Source organism: Phoenix dactylifera, unplaced genomic scaffold (genome assembly GCF_009389715.1).
Source record: "Phoenix dactylifera cultivar Barhee BC4 unplaced genomic scaffold, palm_55x_up_171113_PBpolish2nd_filt_p 000064F, whole genome shotgun sequence".
NCBI classification, from domain to species: Eukaryota; Viridiplantae; Streptophyta; class Magnoliopsida; order Arecales; family Arecaceae; genus Phoenix; species Phoenix dactylifera.
In genome coordinates, this window is record NW_024067673.1 from 1,545,859 (window position 1) to 1,566,033 (window position 20,175).

At 36.7% G+C, this 20,175-nt stretch overlaps 1 protein-coding gene across 3 annotated transcripts; it reads left to right on the forward strand.

Annotated features, from left to right (window-relative positions):
- The first annotated feature begins 3,628 nt into the window (after positions 1-3,628).
- Positions 3,629-13,311, forward strand: LOC103714947 (outer envelope pore protein 16-3, chloroplastic/mitochondrial). 3 transcript variants are annotated; one of them, XM_008802428.4, is made up of 3 exons: positions 3,629-3,734; positions 4,151-4,488; positions 12,966-13,311. In XM_008802428.4, exons 2-3 carry the CDS (start codon positions 4,161-4,163, stop codon positions 13,112-13,114), a joined length of 477 nt encoding a protein of 158 aa, XP_008800650.1. In that variant the 5' UTR covers positions 3,629-3,734; positions 4,151-4,160; the 3' UTR covers positions 13,115-13,311. The 3 variants fall into 3 exon arrangements, with proteins under 3 accessions (XP_008800650.1, XP_008800651.1, XP_026663442.1); XM_008802429.4 differs by having other exon boundaries at positions 3,632-3,734; positions 4,154-4,488; XM_026807641.2 differs by lacking the exon at positions 3,629-3,734 and having other exon boundaries at positions 4,133-4,488.
- Positions 13,312-20,175: the final 6,864 nt, after the last annotated feature.

Here is a 20,175-nt window from a genome sequence, read left to right on the forward strand (position 1 = left end):
ATAGAATTCTTAACCTTCTTAAAATATGCTCTAAATTTCACCTTCAATTTGACTAGTTGTAGCTCCATTTAAAAACATGTACATTGCATAAAAAAATATGCACAATATAAATTGTAAGAGAGAGTGCTTATCAACCAAACCTATCCTAACAAAATAAAAAAAAAAGAAGGAATAATACATAGCCATACTATGTTTTAGCAATCAAAAATAGGTGATACTTTGCCTTTCTTATCCTCAAATAAAGTATATGGTATGTAGTTAGAAACCAAAATATAGAGCTTTAATATAGATTCACAGCGAAAAATAGGAATGAAATAAAATCAGCTACAACAATCATTATTGCTCTTCTAACACTTCTAATGATTTTTTTGGTTTAGATTAATAGAAGAAAAATAGTATAAATCTACGAAAGGGAACAAAGGGCAAGATGATATTGAAATATCTTTTTTATGATCAACGGATAGGAGAAATTTGGAAGATTTGAAAGATGATTGCATTCACGACTAACTTTTGGAGAGGACAGATTTAGAAGTGAAAAGAATTTTTGTTTATCATCTGTTGGATTATAGAACAGGGAGGAAGGAGGAAAGAGGTCGCGAGCCAACTGCATCACGATCTCAGGCCGATCTCGCTCGCCATGGCCCACTGGCGAACGCCTACGATCGCGATCGGTTCGCCCACGATCTCGCGATCGCGATCTCACAATCGCATCGCTCGCGGGCGCCTGCGATCCCACGATCGCGATCTCGATACGCGGGGCGCGGGGCGCGGGGCGAGAAGCGGGGAAGAAAAAAAAGTAAGCATAATAATGTCATTTTAAATTTTAATTTTATTTTTAATTAATATACATATGATTTTTTTAACACCATTAGAACAAGCATTATATTAGAGGTATTTGTACAATAACAGAGTTTTACGAGGATATACATGCAAATATCAATTTTGGAAGAGTATTCATACAAAATCTGATATGTAGAAGGGTATCCATGCAAAAAATCCTTGTTATAAAGAACAAAATAGGGAGAACATATTGATGCCAGGAAAGTGTGGAAGCTCTTTAAAGGTGGAGATAAGTATGCCGTTTTTTTATTTCAAAGTCAAACAAGAACCCTTCACCATGCTGGTGTCGTGCAATTTTGATGAACTTGTTAGTCTTGGAAAAGTCAGAGAGTTTCTCATGACCATGTCTAAAGAGTATTCGTTAAGAAATCATATTTGAATTTCATAGAATTCTAATCGTCCACATATTAAATATGATAGATGAAAATGCAAACTACAACTCTACTACTTGAACACGTTATGCGAGTTTTTGTCCATTGGCTGATTGCTGGGATCAAATACTCTCAGTCTCTCATCCACCCACTAAATAAAATACATCTCAAATAGTTAGGGTTTCATTCAAGGAAGACAAACAAGGGAAGTGCCACCCATACCATTCCTCACAGAAATCTCATATATCTAGAACTAGTCTCCGAACTTATTATGAGAAAATGAAAATATCTACAGCTCTCCTACATGACCTTAGAGAGGAAAAGTAATATCCGAGACTTTGAATTTTAGCTTCTTGGTGCAAATTAATAATTTTTCATCCAGTCATTTTCCAAACATAGCATTTATGCAAACCCAAAGTTAGTCTGATAGAAATAGGTTTACAAGTTCATAATTATTTACTAATCATTAATTAATTACACAATGAGGACTAAGCATTCAGATTCTTTTATATATATATATATATATATATATATATATATATATATATATATATATTCAGATAATGGAAAGGAAACCCTTCCGCATTATAATCAGCTAAATTCAAATACTCTGAATGTACCATTGAAGACTCAAACCTAAAGGATCTCTAATTGCTAACTAGTGGGGTGTGATACTGGAATGAGTCCCATTTCACTCACATTAAAATAATCAGGCGCTGCTTACCATGTCAAGCTAGATTTGATCAGGCTACTATCTTATAGTTTTACTCTTGCCTCAGGCCCAACTTCATTCATCATTCCATTGTTATTGCTCAAGTTATCACCCAATGGTTCAATGTGGTTATAAATGAAAAATCAAATATATTAGCCGGTCCAGCTAATTTGACTTAACAGGCCACCGCTTCATTAAGTAATGGATGGTTACTTTTAGCTAGCGCGTGGAGCTTGATTTCTCTATCAGGAATACATCACTTTGAAACTACCCACCCTACCTAGTTACTGGTAATACCAATTGATATACCTCAAAATCGACTTCTACTAACAAGACGAGTCGACCAATAAAAGCTCACCACCTAGTCGTGGGCTAACCATTTAAAGCTTGCCATATGGTCTACCCAAAAGGTGCACCGCGAGTCTTCTATATTTCAAACTTTCTCCGCAGTTGGTAATAATTTGGTCATGGTCGTTGACTATTTCCTAACAAACGCAATGCCTATGCAAATCTCATGACCTAAAAGTATAGGCAAGATACGCGATTTGTTACCTTATCAATCACTGTATGGCCCCAAACTATTCGGCGACGAGCTTCGATCCTCGCCCTATACGTCGCATTCTCGGGGGCCCTCCACATAAGTTTTCTTTCAAGTCTCTTGTGTTGTCTCTCTGCCTCTCTTAGGCCCCCTCCTAACTTAGGCATCAGAAGGTCTCTGCCGGACATGCTCGGTGGGTGGACTTTTTTGTTTTTACTGTTTCAAGTCGAAGCCAACATTCGAGCGTCACTCGAAGCTGTTCCTTTGTCGTCCGACGCCAACTCGTGGGTACTTGATGTCAAGATCACCACTAATCGAGCGCAGTGGACATCAGAATATTACCGTAGAGGCGTGTAATAATCCTATCTGATCTTTTTGATCCGGACAACAATCAATCCAAGATCTCCAATGACCCCCATCAACTCAATGCCTGAGGCCGGTTCCCAATGGCAACACCGGCAATCCATGAAAGATTATGATATTTGTATTAAACTTGATTAATTTTAAGACTTCTGCTATGATCTTTATTCCAAACCATCCTCTCGAATAAAAACTAGATATTAGCGTGGACCAAAGTGGATGCCGAGAAGACTATCTTATGGTTTGCATATACAAATTTTTATGTGAGTATAGAACCTGCTATTGGCGTTACCCTCCGAAAAACATACATTTTCCAATCATGTCGTTCTCTTGGCAAGGGAATAGAAAGATCAGATATCTTCTAGAAATTTATGTATACTTGTCGAAGAAATATTAAGTTGGACCTCATAATCTGCACTATAGCTCAATAGTTGCAACCATCCTCCCTAAGAAAGTTTAGGGTGCGAATTTTGGCTATATTCTCCCTCAAATGCTTGAGCCATGCAAATCAAATAGGTGCTGCTCAATGCTCATTTTCTCAAGAACTAAGAATATTCCATTGTTCTCGGGAAAGATATTCTTAGATGGGCCATCAGTCTAACGGGCCTATGGGCTCACATGCCACACCAGGCTCTCAGTAAACCTTAATGGGCTTGAGAAAGGCCCAGGACCCAATCATGCAGAACCAACAATCCGTGGCCCCGATTTTAATCAGATGGTTGTAGAAGTTGAGAAGATTAAGTGGCCCTCCACTCCCATCAGCCGTCTGATCAAGATCAAAACGATCGGGGCATTTTGGTAAATTCCGTTCCCCCCTTTCGGTTTAGGAAGCTCGCGGGGGACGCGAGGAATAATAGCGGAGAGCGAGATCACCACTGCGCGTGCAACCCAAGGAGCATTTCCGCCTCTTTAGGTATCAAAGTCTTTTCTTCCGTTTATTTATTATTTCATTTGAATGATTGTTATATTATCCCTAATTCGTTCGCGTTTACAATCTCATTTAATCAGAGGAACAAGTAACTTGTTTTTTGAATTAATTTAGGGCTTCGGTTTTTTTGTCTAGATCTGTTTATTTCGCTTTTTCTTTAATTTCGATTGGAAATAGTGTCACGGATCGCTTGCATTCTTGACCTATTGTTAAACAATCCGTCAAAATTCGAATCTTGATCGTAATCGTGATCTTAGAATTCTAGGGTTTTCCTTTCTTCTTGAATGATCCTAAATTTTCCCCTGCGACTTGATTTGATATAGGTATGGTGGCTCATATTTCTTGAAATCTTTAGATCGGTTAACCTAATTTTAGGATTTATTTATCTATTCAATGGCTAGAAGCACAAGGATGGATCAATCAGAGCTTTACATCGAGGACGAGGATTCACCGGTGATGAAGACGGTCAAGGGAGCGACGACGGGTTTAGCTGCCGGTGCGCTCTGGGGTACAATCGTTGCTACATGGCATGACGTGCCTCGTGTAGAGAGGCACGTAGCGCTCCCCGGGTTAATTAGAACGCTGAAGATGTGTGGTAACTACGGGCTCACTTTTGCTGCCATTGGAGGGCTCTACATTGGTGTGGAGCAGTTGGTGCAGAAGCAAAGGATGAAGAGGGATTTTATTAATGGTGCAGTCGGTGCTTTTGTTGCCGGAGCATCTGTTTATGGGCTTAAAGGTATTGCAGTTTTAGCCTATTAATTTTATTACAATATGAATTTTAAACTTGCGTTTCTCATAGAGGAATAGTACTCTAATTGTCAGAAAGTGGTTACTGAGAAGGGATTTATGATAAGAAGGGCACGTGACATCATATACTTTGGTAATCAATTGAGTTCATTATGTTGACTTCTATCTAAAACTAATTTACAATCCTATCATATATAGTTGATAATGATTCTTATGTTCTTTTACTTACATGTTTAAGCATGTGAACCAGTTGCTATTAGAAATTTGGATCCTAAATCAAGGTATTAGAGTTGGGAAATCACAAAAGCCAACCCATCATGATATGTATGTTTTTCTTACTATGGAAATCTTCATTTTTTTACCCACTTTGGTAATGCTTGTGTGATCCTTCATCTCTGCATTGAATCACCACTTTCACCTTGTTTACTCCTTAGTTTTGTTTCCCAATCAGAAGTATTCTAAAAATTAATGTCACTTTTTCCAAGTATTTTAGAAAATCAATGTCACTTTTCATATTCCTGGCTTCTCAGTTTTTGTTCTGACAAGTTATTAATGTTGATAAATTAATTCAAACTTGTGATGCTGGATTTTGCAAGGAGATACAGGTTTTCAACCCTCAACCAAGAAATATATTAGATAGCCAGTTACAAGATGTAATAGTGACTGATTGTAAGAGAGACTGTTTACTATGTTAAAATATGCTTTCAATTCTTATAAATATATTTTTGTTCTTCTTCTTTTCATATATTCTTCCCTAAGTGTTCATAAATTTCTAGGAAATTAGCCATCGCATAAATTAGAAACATCACTTTGGCAATGGTTTTTATCAAGGTTTGTCGTACCGTCCTATACCCGATAATGCCGTACTATATCGATAAAATATTGTTACAGTATTGAGGTTCGGTTTATATATGAGCTGAACCGGTCCATATTGGAGTGGAACCATCCTGTACCACCCTGCCTTGGGAGGGATTGTGGCTAGGAGTAATAAGAAATGTTGGAAGCCTATCTTGATAAAAGGTGCATACTGTACCATACTGACTATATTGTACCAAACTGGTAAAGTACTAGTACGGTTCTCAATACCGGTTTTATAGACCTTGATTTTTAGGCCCAAACTTGTGAAATGAAAATGACATCAAGTTCCTTTTTTATCTCTTCTATCCAAGTTGTATGTTTCCCCTTTTCTGTCTTTTTTGCAAACCTTCGACATGAAATCTTGATATTTGGTGCATTTTCATCATTACCATCTTTCGCCTATGGTGCATATGACCAAATAATATCAAATGACTACTCATTATCTTCTACTTGTAAAACCCAAATATTTCAACATACTTAAATCTAATTCTAGGCTTCCTACTGTAACCGAAAATCCATTTTACCTTTCTTGTCTTTGCCAAGCTAATTATGTGTTTTTGTCTCCACAGCATAGACATATAGATCCATACTACAACAAACTTGTTTCAATGTGCCTTAGTTCTCTATGATATTCAGTTGTTACAAAACACTTTATAGGAAGATAAGCCACTCCATTTACTTGGACTTTGTCCTAGCTGAAACATCCGCATCTATATTCCAGCCTTTTTTAGTGATGTAACCAACATAGTGAAAAATGGCCTTTTTAGTGAAAAAAATCTTATTGTATCATCTTTAGTGCATTCTTTGCTTGTATATATCCCACAAGAAATAGTGTTTCTTGCTTTTGATGAACTAATTTTAAATTTCTACCCATCTTTCTGTTCATCATCGCCTACAAATAAGGTACACAAAGATGTCTTTTATAGAGGATCGACAACCTATGCATCTATGACAAGTTAAAAAGTGTCGGCTTAGAACTGAACTTGGATATGTTCCTATTGTCGTCGAGAACCATCAAACCTTTCCAAAAGGTGGAGCTGTTTCTTTTCTAGTTATGGTCCCATGATAGACATTTTTGTGTTCATAATATAATAATTTGGTCACTCATGACTTTTCTTTATCAATTGCTTTACTATGCCCGGTGTTAATTTTCTTAGATTCTTGTTCTCACTGTTAGCATTTTTTAATCACTTGTTACCAATAGCTTTGCAGGAGGATCTATAAGATTGATTCCACATTGATTTGTCAATGCTGAGATTATTCTTGTTATCACAGTGCTTCACCTTCATTAATCAAACTTATACACTCCAAAATCGTACTCTATCATATATCAACTTTTTTTCTCTCATCCGTATGTTTGTCCCACCTTGTCATAAATCTTGGCTGCTTCTGTAGATTAATTTCAAACTTGAGGACCACTCTGTTTCAGTCGGGGGAAAAAGGGGACTTCATATCTTCAAGAAACTTAGTAGCTACTATGTTACTCTGTTTCATTGTCAATGAACCCAGCTATATTAAGTTATTCTTGTGTCTTTATGACCCATTCCAAAGTCCATAGAGACAAATTATGTTAGTCTTCTTCTGCATCTAGTAAAAATACAAGTTGTTTGGTTTTGCACTAGCTTGCGTTTCTCGCTTAAGGTGCAACATGTTGGATGAGATTGAGCTAGATTTTCATACAATATCTGACTAGTTTTCCTAGTGCTTGTAGGACACTCTGTTAGTCCACTTCGTCCTGAATATCTAATGCTTGTGCATCATTCACATGACCCATTTGTGTAGCATGTACTTCTTCCTTTTATGTTTTCAGTTTAGGATGCTGGTGGCTGCTTCCATGGAGTATTATGTAAGCTAATTAATATCAGGCCACAACTTGTTAATTTATGATAGTCATGGCATGGTTCTGCATAAATTAGCCTGTTAGTGTATAGTTATATATTTAGCTATGCTACTCAGTTTTGAATCATGAACTTCTATCTTATCAATAAGTTTGTTTAAAATAATACCAAATGTACTGTTTTTCCTCCCTATCAATAAGTTTGCTAAAGAGGATGCAAGATTCATATTTTTTAATCTTTATGTTGATGTGTTCATTCTCATGAATAACACAGAAGTAAATTAGTTGTCGGCCTCTCCGAACTGTTTTGAGTGTTGCTAGTTTTTGTAAGTTTCATGACAAATTTGATTCACAAAGCATTAATTTGTTATCACAACGCAAACTGTTAAAATACTCGGCATACACTGTGCTTGCAATTTATATATCACAAGCTTTTAATATAACACTCTTTAGATTTAGGTGTACTGACATTTGCAGTTCTCTGTATTAAGAACCATAATCAATAATTACAAATAACAGTTTTTCTCCTATTTGTTTGGTGTTATCGAGTCTGTGACTATTGTTCCTATCAATGACTAGATCTCGATAACAGCTAACCATTCAAACCTTCCTAGAACTGCTCGTGTCTTTCCCGCTGATGAAATCTTTCCATCTAACTGAACCTTATTTTCTTATTAAGGCCTCATATGGTCTTCATCACATATAACCATAGCTTTATGGCCAGTAGTTCATGAACCTATCTGGAGTTACCTTATATATGTTTAACATATCACCGAGTATTTATTGGGATGATAATACTCTATGATTGTATTGAAAGGAAAACACATCATCAACAATGAAAATGGTTGAACTAACATAAGGAAGAAAACAAGCTCTTCTGAACTGTTCCCACCATTGTCATGTCATTATTAGTGAAAATTTCAATTCCTAATCTTTTTTTTTTCTTTTTCTGTGGCCCATTCGCCACTCATTTCTCATTGTCTTCTTGTGTTCATTTTGTAATGTGGTGAACATACTCGAATCCATGTTGGATAATTCTTGACTTGTTCCATTGTATGCATTTCTATCATTCTCTATTTTACCAGGCATCCTTCTCAACATTCATATCTCCACGATGCAAGTGCTTTACATAAAGTAAATTTCTTTCACTGAGAGATACATGATAGATGAAGTAATTATTTTTTATAAAGGAGGCATTGTATATAACTCAGAGTGGTTAAGTTCATAGCTACTGGTCTTCTTGACTATCAACATTTGTATGTTTATTTTTCTCCACCAATCCATTTTCCAATTTACATGATTTTGGGAGGTAAATGCCATTTGGATAGATTTAACGTTCATTGCTTTATGTTCTTCTTATGCTATAAGACTATTTCTAGGAAATTGTGTGCCGTGAGAGGTCTTCCTTAAAAACTTTTCGAGAAAATTCAAAATTATTGTTTTCCAGAAAAGAGCTACTATTATGACAACACGATATTTAGGCTTTTGAATTTAGGCGCCATCTTTGATCGTTATGAAGTTGGCATGGGGTGGAGATGACATATGTGATTAAAGGGAGGGACTCGAAGTAATGAGTTATCCACCTAGAAACAACATAGTTATAAATCAGAATGGAGGTTCAAAGACCAATTATGGATGGAATTCTATTGGAAGGAAGTTATAATAGAATTGGCACTAATATTTTTTTGAAAATATTTTCTGGCCCTTATTTTATAATGAACCAAAGGATTACTAAAGTAATGATATAGCTTTTGATAAAATGAAGTTGATAAACCTAGGGTTCGAGAGTAATTGCTATTTGGTTTGTAGAATGATCATGTCATGTATTTGACATATCCTCTCTGTATATCTTTCTCTCTAGCAAACAAACTACTCCTTTAATTGCTGACAAGGCATATAAATGCACTCTCTGTAACTAACTCCATAAAAATGGACTAGAGAGGTCTAACAATTATTGTGAATAAAGAATGGACCTTACTTTATTAATCAATGCTACCTTCTGGAAGTAATCATAGTTATCAACCAACCCAGGGAGAACCAAGGTGATAACCTATCCTATAACCCAAACACACAAGCAACTTAGTATTCAATCTCATTAACATCTTTCGTTCAGTGCTTCATGCATTTTAACTGAAAGTTTGTCCTATTCTCGATAAAGCTACTTTTGGCATGCTTTAAGGAATATGTGGGATGTATTGTATAGGTACTTGTTAGCAATTAAAAACACCTCAGGAGATATTGTAACTTGTTGTAAACCATGGTAGTGATAATAATGCAAGTCATTATTGTCCTAGCTCAAATATCAAGGAATGCCGACCTTCCAAGCTTGTCTTATTTTCGGGAGCCTGGATCTTGGTTCTAGGGCTGTGACTAAGAGACCTTTCTGAGGTCACTAATTTAGCAATTCAGTATATCTTTACATTTTTTTTTCAGTGTGACCTGATTTTTCCAAGTTAAATTATTTCATACCTTATAACCATCCAATTTTTGGCAAATGTATATATGCATTTGTCTATGTATGTATGTACATATACATATTTATTTGTCCGTGCGCATGGGTACATATTATATATGCATGTGAATGCTTCTAAACAAAATAAAAGCTAAAGACCAATTTAGGAAGACTAATGTGTTCTCATACCTTTGACAGGTCTACTGTACTATTGGGAAGTCCTCTTAATTTACCACAATGTTGTATGAAAGTCAATTCAATCTAACAAATGGCAACAATAAAATATATCTATAAGCCAAAAAAAGCTGAACCTTCTAAGATATTTATAATATTTACTTAGAATGGAATGTGTGAAAATACAAATTTGTGGAGAGTAAACATGTTTTTGTCATACACCTTTTGTCTTTCTAGAGCCCTTTTCCTTCATATTGCGTATTGTAGAAGCTTCTAAACAGAAAACATTATAATGCAACAAATTATATATTTAGATTTAAGAGTACTAGTTAGCTAGGCCACATATAGATGACTTGAACTTTTATCTAGTTGAGAAACCATGAAATAAAGGAAATGATTTTTGTTTATATCAAACTTTTGATTTAACTGCTTGGAGAGGCCTGGTTTTGTTGTTTATTTGATTTAGGGTTTTTAAGGAGTAATTTCGGGAACTTTGTAATAATTTTCTATAGAAGTCCAGATCTTGCAATTGCAGATCAGGCATTTGAAAGGGAAAATGTATAATTTTTTCTTCGCGCAATTATTTTACAATTTCTCTCATCTTTTCCCTTTTTGTCTCAACTAAATTTGGAAATATATTTTTGTTAATATTCTTTCTTATCATTACTATCTTTCTTTCTTTTTTTTTATTTTTCCATCTCCCTTAATTTTGGAGTGAAAGTCAATGTCGAAATCTGAAAAAAATGCCTTTCACGAAGTTTATCTTCCTCCCTTACAGCTGGTATATGGATATCTAGAATTATTTGATGCTGTAGAATATCTGGTCATCTACAAAGGACCTGCTGTAATATAAAAGTTTTGAAGCTACATGGTTTCAATAAATTATATTTGTAAGGACTCCAGAGTGCTAGCTGTTATGGAGAGCAATGTGATATCAACCATGTGAAAAAATCATATAGTGCTGCACCCAAGCTGTGATTGTATATTAGCAGCCTTTTAAAAAACACAACACTAAAAACTAGAGATGCTGAGGAATAACATCGTGTCACTGCTTCTTTTTCCAGAAGGCCGGAGTGTGGAAGCTGGAGATGATGCATGCTCTTTCTAAAAATGTTTGGAATATTTGTTTTCATGTTTTTAGAAAGACTTGAACTTTGACCAGGAGAGAGATGATTTTTTCCATTTAAGATCGAATTTATGTAATTTGTTGTATTTGGATTTTACAGTTGAAGAAGGGCTATCTCTCTCCATCTATAAATTTGTTGATGGGAGCCAGTGGCATTGTTGTACACATTCATTTATGTATAGCGTACTTTTACACATTCATTTATATATGGCATACTTTTTGTTTGTTAGGCTAATGTCTGCTGATAATATATTCCGTCTTTCTACAGCTTTTGTTAAGTTGATTGTGTTCGCATCTTTATAGGTTGGCTGAAATCGTAGGGTCCTTAGGTTTAAGTTTGGTACAGTTTAGAGATTTTCCTTTTGCGCATAAAGCTCTATGAAATCCAATATCTGTAATTTCAAATTAATTTTTTGTTTGGATCATATAAAATAAAAATAACATATAGGCAATCGCTTTTTGCATCTCTAAATATTTGTGTTCATGCATGCGCTTTATTTTATTGTTTAAAATAGGTTTTAAAATAAATTACTATCGGTTATTGAGGTGTTATTTGGCTTCATTTTTATTTTTCTATTTTTAAAAATAGAAAATAAAATTTATATTTATTTTTTTAATTTTTAAAAATATAAACATGTTTGGTGTAGTCAATTATTTTTCAAAAACAAAAATCGCGATGGTGGTAGAAACAGTAGTAGTTACAATGGAGGCAGTGGAGGTGGCAGTGGTAGTGGTGGTGGTGGTGGTATGTCTAGCAGCAATATAGCAAAGTTGGCAACAATGACGGTGGTAGTGTGATGGAGGTGGCGGCAATGGTAGTGGAGGCAATAGTGGTGGTGTCAAGGGCACAATGATGTGGTCGAGGCGTTGTGATGGTAATAGTGTTGTGGTGGAGGCGGCAATGGAGATAGTGGTGGCTGCGGCGGTAATAGTGGTGAAGGCACTGACCGCGGAGGTGGCGACAATGGCAGTGGCAAAGCAGCGACGATGACAGTGGCAGTGGTGGTCGAGGCAATGTAGTGGTGGTGGAGGCGATGTTGGTGGTTGTGGTAAAAAAATGTGTTTCTTATTTTTTAAAACACTAAAAGTAACAATTTCTTCTATACCAAAAATGGAAGATTTATTACTTTCATTTTTCCTTGAAATAATTAAAGTGATTTAAAAAATAGAAAATAAAATTAATGGTATCAAACATGTTTTCTGTCTCTGTTTTTTGTGATTTTACTTTTAAAAATAGAAAAGAAGAAATAAAAGCGATGCTAAATTGGCCCTAAAAAATAAACCATTATCTAAGTATAGACCCGACAAATTGTCTCCTTGAGATGTTTGGATTGTGGACTGAGTTTTCAGTGGCTTATGGATTTATGCAATACTTTTTCTTTCCAGCCTTCAAGTGAAAATCCATACCTAAAGAGTAATGATATCTATTTGGCATTATAGTTGCTTTGTGAATACAAAAAATTGAGGCCCCATAGAGCATTTCCATGAAGTAGCATTATATCTGATGGGTGATTTGACTGCCAATAGTATCTATGATTTAGGCGAAGGGAGTAGAAAGGAATGTGGATCAGTTAAAATTTTATTTGCAGGCATGGAAGCAATAGTCGTATGGCATTTGAGACTTCACAAGCATCTAGGAATGTTAGAACTTGCATGATTCTGTAATGCAAGGATCTTATTCTCAAATGACACCGCCATTATTCTTATTATTAAAGGTTTGGAATAATTTTGTAGGTTTTGCTTATGAAAAAACTTGCCAATATTATCGTTTGGCTAGGATCTATTTCTGAAATGGAACTGCTCTAAACATGAACTGAATTCTCTTGGTCTATTTTCCATTATTCTTTCTGAATACAAATGAGTTAATTTTCTATATTTGCATAGTTTATCTTATTATTGTTCGTGGTTCTCCCATTTCATGATCCCTTTTTTTTAGCATTTAATGTGACCATTGAAGGTTCTATTGCCTTCATTATATCTATCTTTTCTAATTTGGATGGATCACTCTTCAATCTGCAGGGAGGAGCTTTCAAACAGCCATATCTGCAGGTTCTTGTCTGGCCTTCACTTCTGCTGTGCTGGACATTGGGGATCGGTCTACAAGAATCGATAATGGTAGAGAATACTACCCTTACACCACTGAGAAAAGGCCTTCCACTAGTACTTAATTTCTTGTAAAATGAGCTCTCTTTTAATGACCTCAGCCATGACGGGTCTACTGCATTCTCCTTGGATATGTTCTATGAAATGACCATCTTAAGACTCGCAATGCTCGCACCTTGTTGTTGGCAATCCATTTTCTGTTTTCAGAAACCATGATGAGACAAATATTGAAATAAATCTTAGTTTTCTTTTTGTTTGTTATGATGATGAAAACATGTAAAATCAATTCAGTTTGTTATTCCAGTGATGGTTGCAAGAAAGCGTTGGCTCAGCCTTGCCATGTTCGGTGGTCAGCATCTGTTTGGTTACTTTAAAACCAATGTAAGCAATGAATAAGCTATTGGAATATCGAGCAATTTACATATATCATATCAGGAAATTCATGCAGCCAGCTTAAAGTTCAAAATGACAATAGGAGCAGTTGAAAAGAGTTCTCGTGTTCCCTTGGAGTTCTGCTGCTTGATCTGCTTCTGCAAATCTTCGTTCGGTGTGTGATACAAACCATGCTCAGTTAATTTATCAATCAGTGACCTGGTGCCTGGTTTTCTTTCAGAACTTTGATATAGCCGCATAGGCCATCTTGTTTCATTCAAAAGCTGCAGAATTTGAGATTAAACCACTTACTATTTTTTGGGGTGAGCATATTTGAAGCATGTAGATCGTGGATCAGCTATTTGGAAATGATGAGATTGATGGCAGTGCCTCCTCAAAAAGCGTGTAATGTTTCTAGCAGGAAGCCATGCATGCAAGACTCAAATTCAATATATCAGAGAACTTGATGGGAAGTTATTCTCAATACTCCATGTCATTATGTTACGCTTGGATGGATGTCCAAGTCATCATGTTCTCACAAATTGATTAACAACTGTAGGTTCTTATAATTAAGGCACCATAGTTAATACAACTTGTCCTTAAAATTTGTACTCCTATGATCGTTGTACATGAATAAATTTGGAAGATTTCTTCACCGGCAGAATGTATCTGATTTCCCACTCCTGAAGAGCACCGCAGTCGAGAGATTGTAAGTATGGCAGAAGAAATTCCTGTAGTAAACATCCACTCGACGGCAGCCATTATATGGTATATCGCAATGTCAATATATGCGAGACATAACTTTGCCTTTGATGATATATATATATATATATATATGTATATATATATATATATGTATATATATGTATATGTATATATATATGTATATATATATGTATATGTATATATATATGTATATATATATATATATATATATATATATATATATATATGTATATATATGTATATGTATATATGTATATATATATGTATATGTATATATATATATATATATATGTATATATATATGTATATATATATATATATATATATATGTATATATATGTATATATATATGTATGTATATATATGTATATGTATATGTATGTATATGTATGTATATGTATATATATATATGTATGTATATGTATATATATATATGTATATGTATATGTATATATATATATATATATATATATATATATATATATATATATATATATATATATATATGTATATATATATGTATATATATATATATATATATATAATGCCGTATTTGGTATCTGTTTTTATGTCTAAGAGAGTTTATCATCGTGAGGTTTGTTATGGTAGATATGATAAAATGTGCTTTTTTGATTGGAGATTTCGTGTTACATTTTGCTTGATCATTGTGAAACATGAGCTGATGACGGGTGCAAATTGTTATCAAGCACGATGTGGATTAATTGAGCAGATGCAGTGTCAAATAGGTACTAAAATTTTTACAGAAGTGGGTGGCCATTGACATTATTCAGCAGGAAATGATTCTTTATTTGATTTCAAAGAAGACATGGCGTATGTCTGTGTAAACTTTTTGATAACGGATACTGCCTTTAGAATTTTCAATATTTGAAAGAAGTTTGTATATCGTCTGATATCAACATGATATGAATTGAATTTTAGAATGAAAAGCAATAGTATGAGTTGTTTGTCTGAGTTCTTTTATATTTATATATTTATATATCCAATGATGAACATAATATTGCATAAGAAAAAACCTTGATTTACAATTTTTGTTGCAATATTTGATGAATACTGTTAGTCCTCAAATTTTTTATTATAGAAGAACATAATATTTGGCGAAGTCAATGATCTGCTTCAGCCCGAAGGTTCAGCCTGGGGTGAAGGCCGTCAATATGGAAATCTTGGGCATCGGGGAGCAGGAGGGTACCTTGAGATACCTTGGGGTTCCGATCACAGGCCGATGCCTTTGCAGAGGGGATTGCACCTCCCTAGAGCATGACATCGGGCGGAGACTGGAGGGTTAGCAGACGAGTGCCCCGTCTATGATGGGCAAGATCATAGTGGTATGTTTAGTTCTCAACTTGATTCCAATCTATCTCTTATCCAACACCTTGGTGCCGATCGCAGTGCTGCAGTGCTTAGAGCGCTTGTTCAGGAGCTTCATCTGGGGATAGTAGGAGAGTGGCGGTGGCGTTCGCCTACTAGCATGGGACACGATATGTCAGTCGACCCGTAGTGGTGGGTTGGGGATCCACTCTCTGTCAGAGCGACGGGAGATCTTCGCCATCAGACTGGCAATCAGATTTCTTTTAGAGCCGGCGAGTCTTTAGGGCTCCATGATGAGGGCCAAGTATGGGGACCCAGCCGACCCGTCAATCTTCCGAGTGGGCTAGCGTAGCTCCTTTATCTAGAGATTGGGAATGGGCGAGCCATCGACGTCATGGGGGACAGATGGTTAGCGAACCTGCCGCTATGTAGATGGCCCACCATGCTCGAAGCTACCTGGATGGAGGGATGCAGAGTCTGTGACATGTTTACACCAGGAGAGAAGAGATGGGATGAGAACCTTGTACGGCGGGTGTTTGGTAAGCAGTTAGCCAAGAAGGTGTTGGTGATGCCGATCCCTGCAAGGGAGGTCGCGGACAGGCAGGTTTGAAGCAGTATAGGCATGCCAGAGGTGAAGGTAGAGGATCTTCTAGGGCTGATCAGGAGGTTGTCGGCAGAGCAGATTGATGGGAGTTGGATATGGAGGTTGCGTATTCACCCCAGAGTAGCTTTGTTCGTCTCAAAGGTAGCCTGGGGCTGACTGCCCACCAAAAGAGTGCTAGCTCGGCGAGGTGTACCCATCCTCCCAAGCTATTGGGCCTGCCAGGAGGCGGAGGAGGATTCTATCTTCCATGTCCTTTTTGGCTGTCGGCGAGCTGTTCAGATCTTGGAGTGTGTTTCGGCTTCTTCTAGCATGTGATAGGGGTGGTCGTGGGCTAAGGAGCTTCTAACCTTCCTGGAGGTTTCTTCATAGAGGCTCGACCTTGTGGAACGAGGGATTAGGGTTGCCTATCTAGCCTATCACTACTGGCTAAATAGGAATGCCTGTGTCTTTGAGGACAAAGATGCTCATCCGAGGATAGTGGTGGACAGAGCACTCCTCCATGTGATAGAGGTCATTGGCACTACTGCGTTGTCATCCCTTGGGTTAGTGAGGAAAAAATCTGAGGTTTCCATTTCGCTCTTATAGCGTCCAGGGTTGTGCTCGTCTCTTAAAAACCCCCACCCCCCGGCTTTCTCAAGATGAACTTCGACGGCAGCGTCGGTGGGGCAGAGAGCAGCAATGGCGTTGTGTTTGTTATCAGAGACCAGGATGCGAGAGTAGTGGCAGTTGGGGATCGGCAGATCTTCGACCAATATGTTGTCTGAGCTGAGCTTAGAGCAGCATGGGAAGGATCCACCTATGCGAGATGGGTGTTGGTCGCGAACCGTATCATCCTAGAGGAAAACTCGGCCACATTGATCAAATGGATTCAGGGTCTCAAGGGTGCGCTGCCAGCGGGATGTGCCTGCTCCACAACATCTCCAGCTTACTGGGTGAGTGTGCTTTCTACTGAGCTTCCCATGTCTACAGAGAGTTCATTTAGGGAACCTATGTGTCTATCTCGTCCCCACTGCATTATCTATTTTTTTCTAATTTCATGGGTTGTACTTAAACCCGTTGTATGTGAGCCGCCGTTGTGCCAAAAAAACAAAAAAGGTGACCTGCCCATTGCAGTTCCATCCTTTTAGGGCTATCCCTCTCCTATTATCAGTCATGTCATCTGAATGATAAAAATATTATTTTTTTGACCCAAAAAAAAAGGAAAAGATGGCTGACCTATCGAGCTTTTTTTTTTTTTTTTTTTTCAAGTCGTGTTGTTTAATGCACCGACACCCACCCGATAATCGAAGGAGTTGATCTCGTTAAACAAGCCCAAGCCATCCAGATCAAGCACGTTTTCAGAGAGGCAAATAAAGATGCAGACTGCGTGGCTTTGTATGTGGCTAATCACTTGGGGGTACCTTATAGGTTGGAGAGGGGGAGCTATCTAGAGTGCTCCGAAATTTATTTTTTTCTAACCTTATTAGATGTAACCATACTAGAATTGTATGATTCATCCGCTGCAGCTAAAAAAAAAAGTCCAAGCCATCTTATAACCCCCCGCTCGGATTACAAGCCCACGCGACTGAGTCTGGTGGCAAAGCATCCCGACGTCCGATACATTTATACACTTAATTTCGTTTCAATTTTCTATATGGGACTATTAAAATGCACTCTCCGAGTTTAATACTATGGTCGGGTTTTATAAGGCGATGTGGTCCGTGATTAATATGCGATAGAAGTGGGATTAACAAACCAAACTAATGGGAAGAATATTGGCCATCCCAAAGTCCCTGACTTTAGTGTTGGCCTTGGTGTTTTTCTAATCGGCCTAACCCGCTAAGGATTGCTAAAAAAAGCCCCAGTTATGATCTCGATAACAGTTACACCAGCTCAGCCATGAATGCATAATGTGCATATCGTGAAGAGCTGTTACTATGCAATTAATGCATGATATTAGCCATTATCGCATAATTATTCCATGATGGTAATGCTTGGGAGATTTATATACATTTAAACTAGATGACAGCACATTCTACGCACATAACTCCTGAAAGGAAGAAATCTTGATAGACGATTGTCAATAATTTGGCATATATAATGCACATATTTGATATAGATGTTGGCCATTTAATAATGTTTTGACTGTAAAATATGTTGAAGAGAAACCATGCGGCTGTGGGTTTGAGGACTACTATTTAAGAAAGCAAGACCATGACAAACATGAAGTCGCGAGGTTCACAAATAGGGAAAACACTGTATATGTAAGTATTGGATTTATCAACAGATTACCACAACTTGGACATTGTGATTTGGAATGTTTTTGTTATAGAAGGGGGTTTGCTCAGCAAGCATCAACACTTGACATGGGCGAGCATGTGTTATGTCTCATATTTCACCAGTTCCAACCCATCCTTGACTTGAGAGTGTTGTTTTGATACAAGACAGCTAGTTAGATCTTGTCCTCTCAATCCGTGCGCTAAATATTTACCCAAGCTTCCATCATCTTAGTTGTTAAAAAAATCTATTGGGAAACAATCCAATCGTGAAACATATACTCTTGGATACAATATGGATCTGACGTCAAGATCCATAAACTAACTAGGTTAATCACAAACCTAGCAGAGAAATTAGTAATGAAATTAGTTGAACAATTAGAAAAGAAAAGGAAAGAAAGAAAGAAATTGATTGAACAAGGTTTCCGAGGCAAATGTGGATCTGAACAGCTATAATAGGGCCATATTAGCATTATATTGATTTCCAATGCTATTATTGTTGATATAACTTGATTCGACTAGGTAAGAAGAGTATATAAACAAACTATAAGCTTGTAAATAGATGGGGCTGTAAACCAATGACCTCTTATGTCTTTTTGATGGCAAACTGGATGGCTTAAGCACACTAGAAAGTGAAAGCTATGGCTCTGTTTCATGCTTACATAAGTGTGAATAAATCAAATCACTTCTTAAGCTTTGTTTGAGTTCGCTCAATCAGGAAAAAATAAAAAGGCCCTTGAATAAAGCTCCAATAATAAAGGATACTTTCGAAATTTCAGAAAAATAGGAGAGCACCTTTTTGATAATTATTCAGTTTTAACCGGTACGAACTATTAGTTTTAATCGGTTAACAAGTAATGAATACATATATATCTAAAATTATTCAAAGATGTGAATTAAAATTATCCAGAAATAAATATAGCCTGGGCACAAAACAAAAATAAATTTTCATTTCATGGTGAACCCAAACTGCACACAAGCAACCTCTTGGGGCGCAACTGGAATTGGACATTCTATTCTATCAACGCCCATTGCATGCCCAAGTTGGAGAGACTTGTAAACATGATACAAAACTATTGAGCAAGGAACACTTATTGTTGTAAAGAATCTGGAACGCACTCAAAACAGACGATTAGTCAAGTATCTTCTGCTCGGCCAAGACACCGGCTTGTATCAATTTCGATTTTGGACAATCATTGTTATGTACAAACTATTTCTTGGCCGTGATTATATTGGTCGACATAACTTAATCTATTCGAATATATAAACAGAACTAATATCAAAATATCAATCAGCATTTCCTAATCTATTTCTTAAAATTTAAATTTAATTTATAATTATTAATATTCTAATATCTGGCTCTGGCATAGAAGTCGATCCGCCAAGGTCTTAGAAATCACATATCTTTCCTAACTTGCTACGTTTTTATTGTTGTTCGTGACCTGAACAATGATCCTGGTTCGTCTCAGTATTGCCATATAATGTTAAGAAGCATGAAAGGAATATTGCCATATTCGAGGATCTCGAAGGGACAAGTCCATTAGGACAAGCTTAACATTGTAATTTTGAAGCTTTCCATTGGAGAAGTCGCTTGTAAAACAAGTACATGGAGAGTGCTGATACAAGCAAGCAATCGACATGTACCATATAGGCCATCAAACACATGACATGACCCTCATGGATCAACATATCTCGTGTTGTGGTTGGATTGGGACACTTAACAACACCACTAGACCCGAAAGATAGGCATTTGTTACAGGTATTGAATGACTAAATTGAGTGACTATCCTCTACGCCCATAAGTGTAGAAAACTCCAAACAATTGACTTCGCTCCTCATCCCA

Bases quoted from the DNA above. Each gene is read 5' to 3' on its own strand.
- LOC103714947 (XM_026807641.2), top strand. From the start codon at position 4,143: ATGGCTAGAAGCACAAGGATGGATCAATCAGAGCTTTACATCGAGGAC. The intron at 4,489-12,965 runs GTATTGCAGTTT...TTCAATCTGCAG, and splicing joins ATCTGTTTATGGGCTTAAAG to GGAGGAGCTTTCAAACAGCC.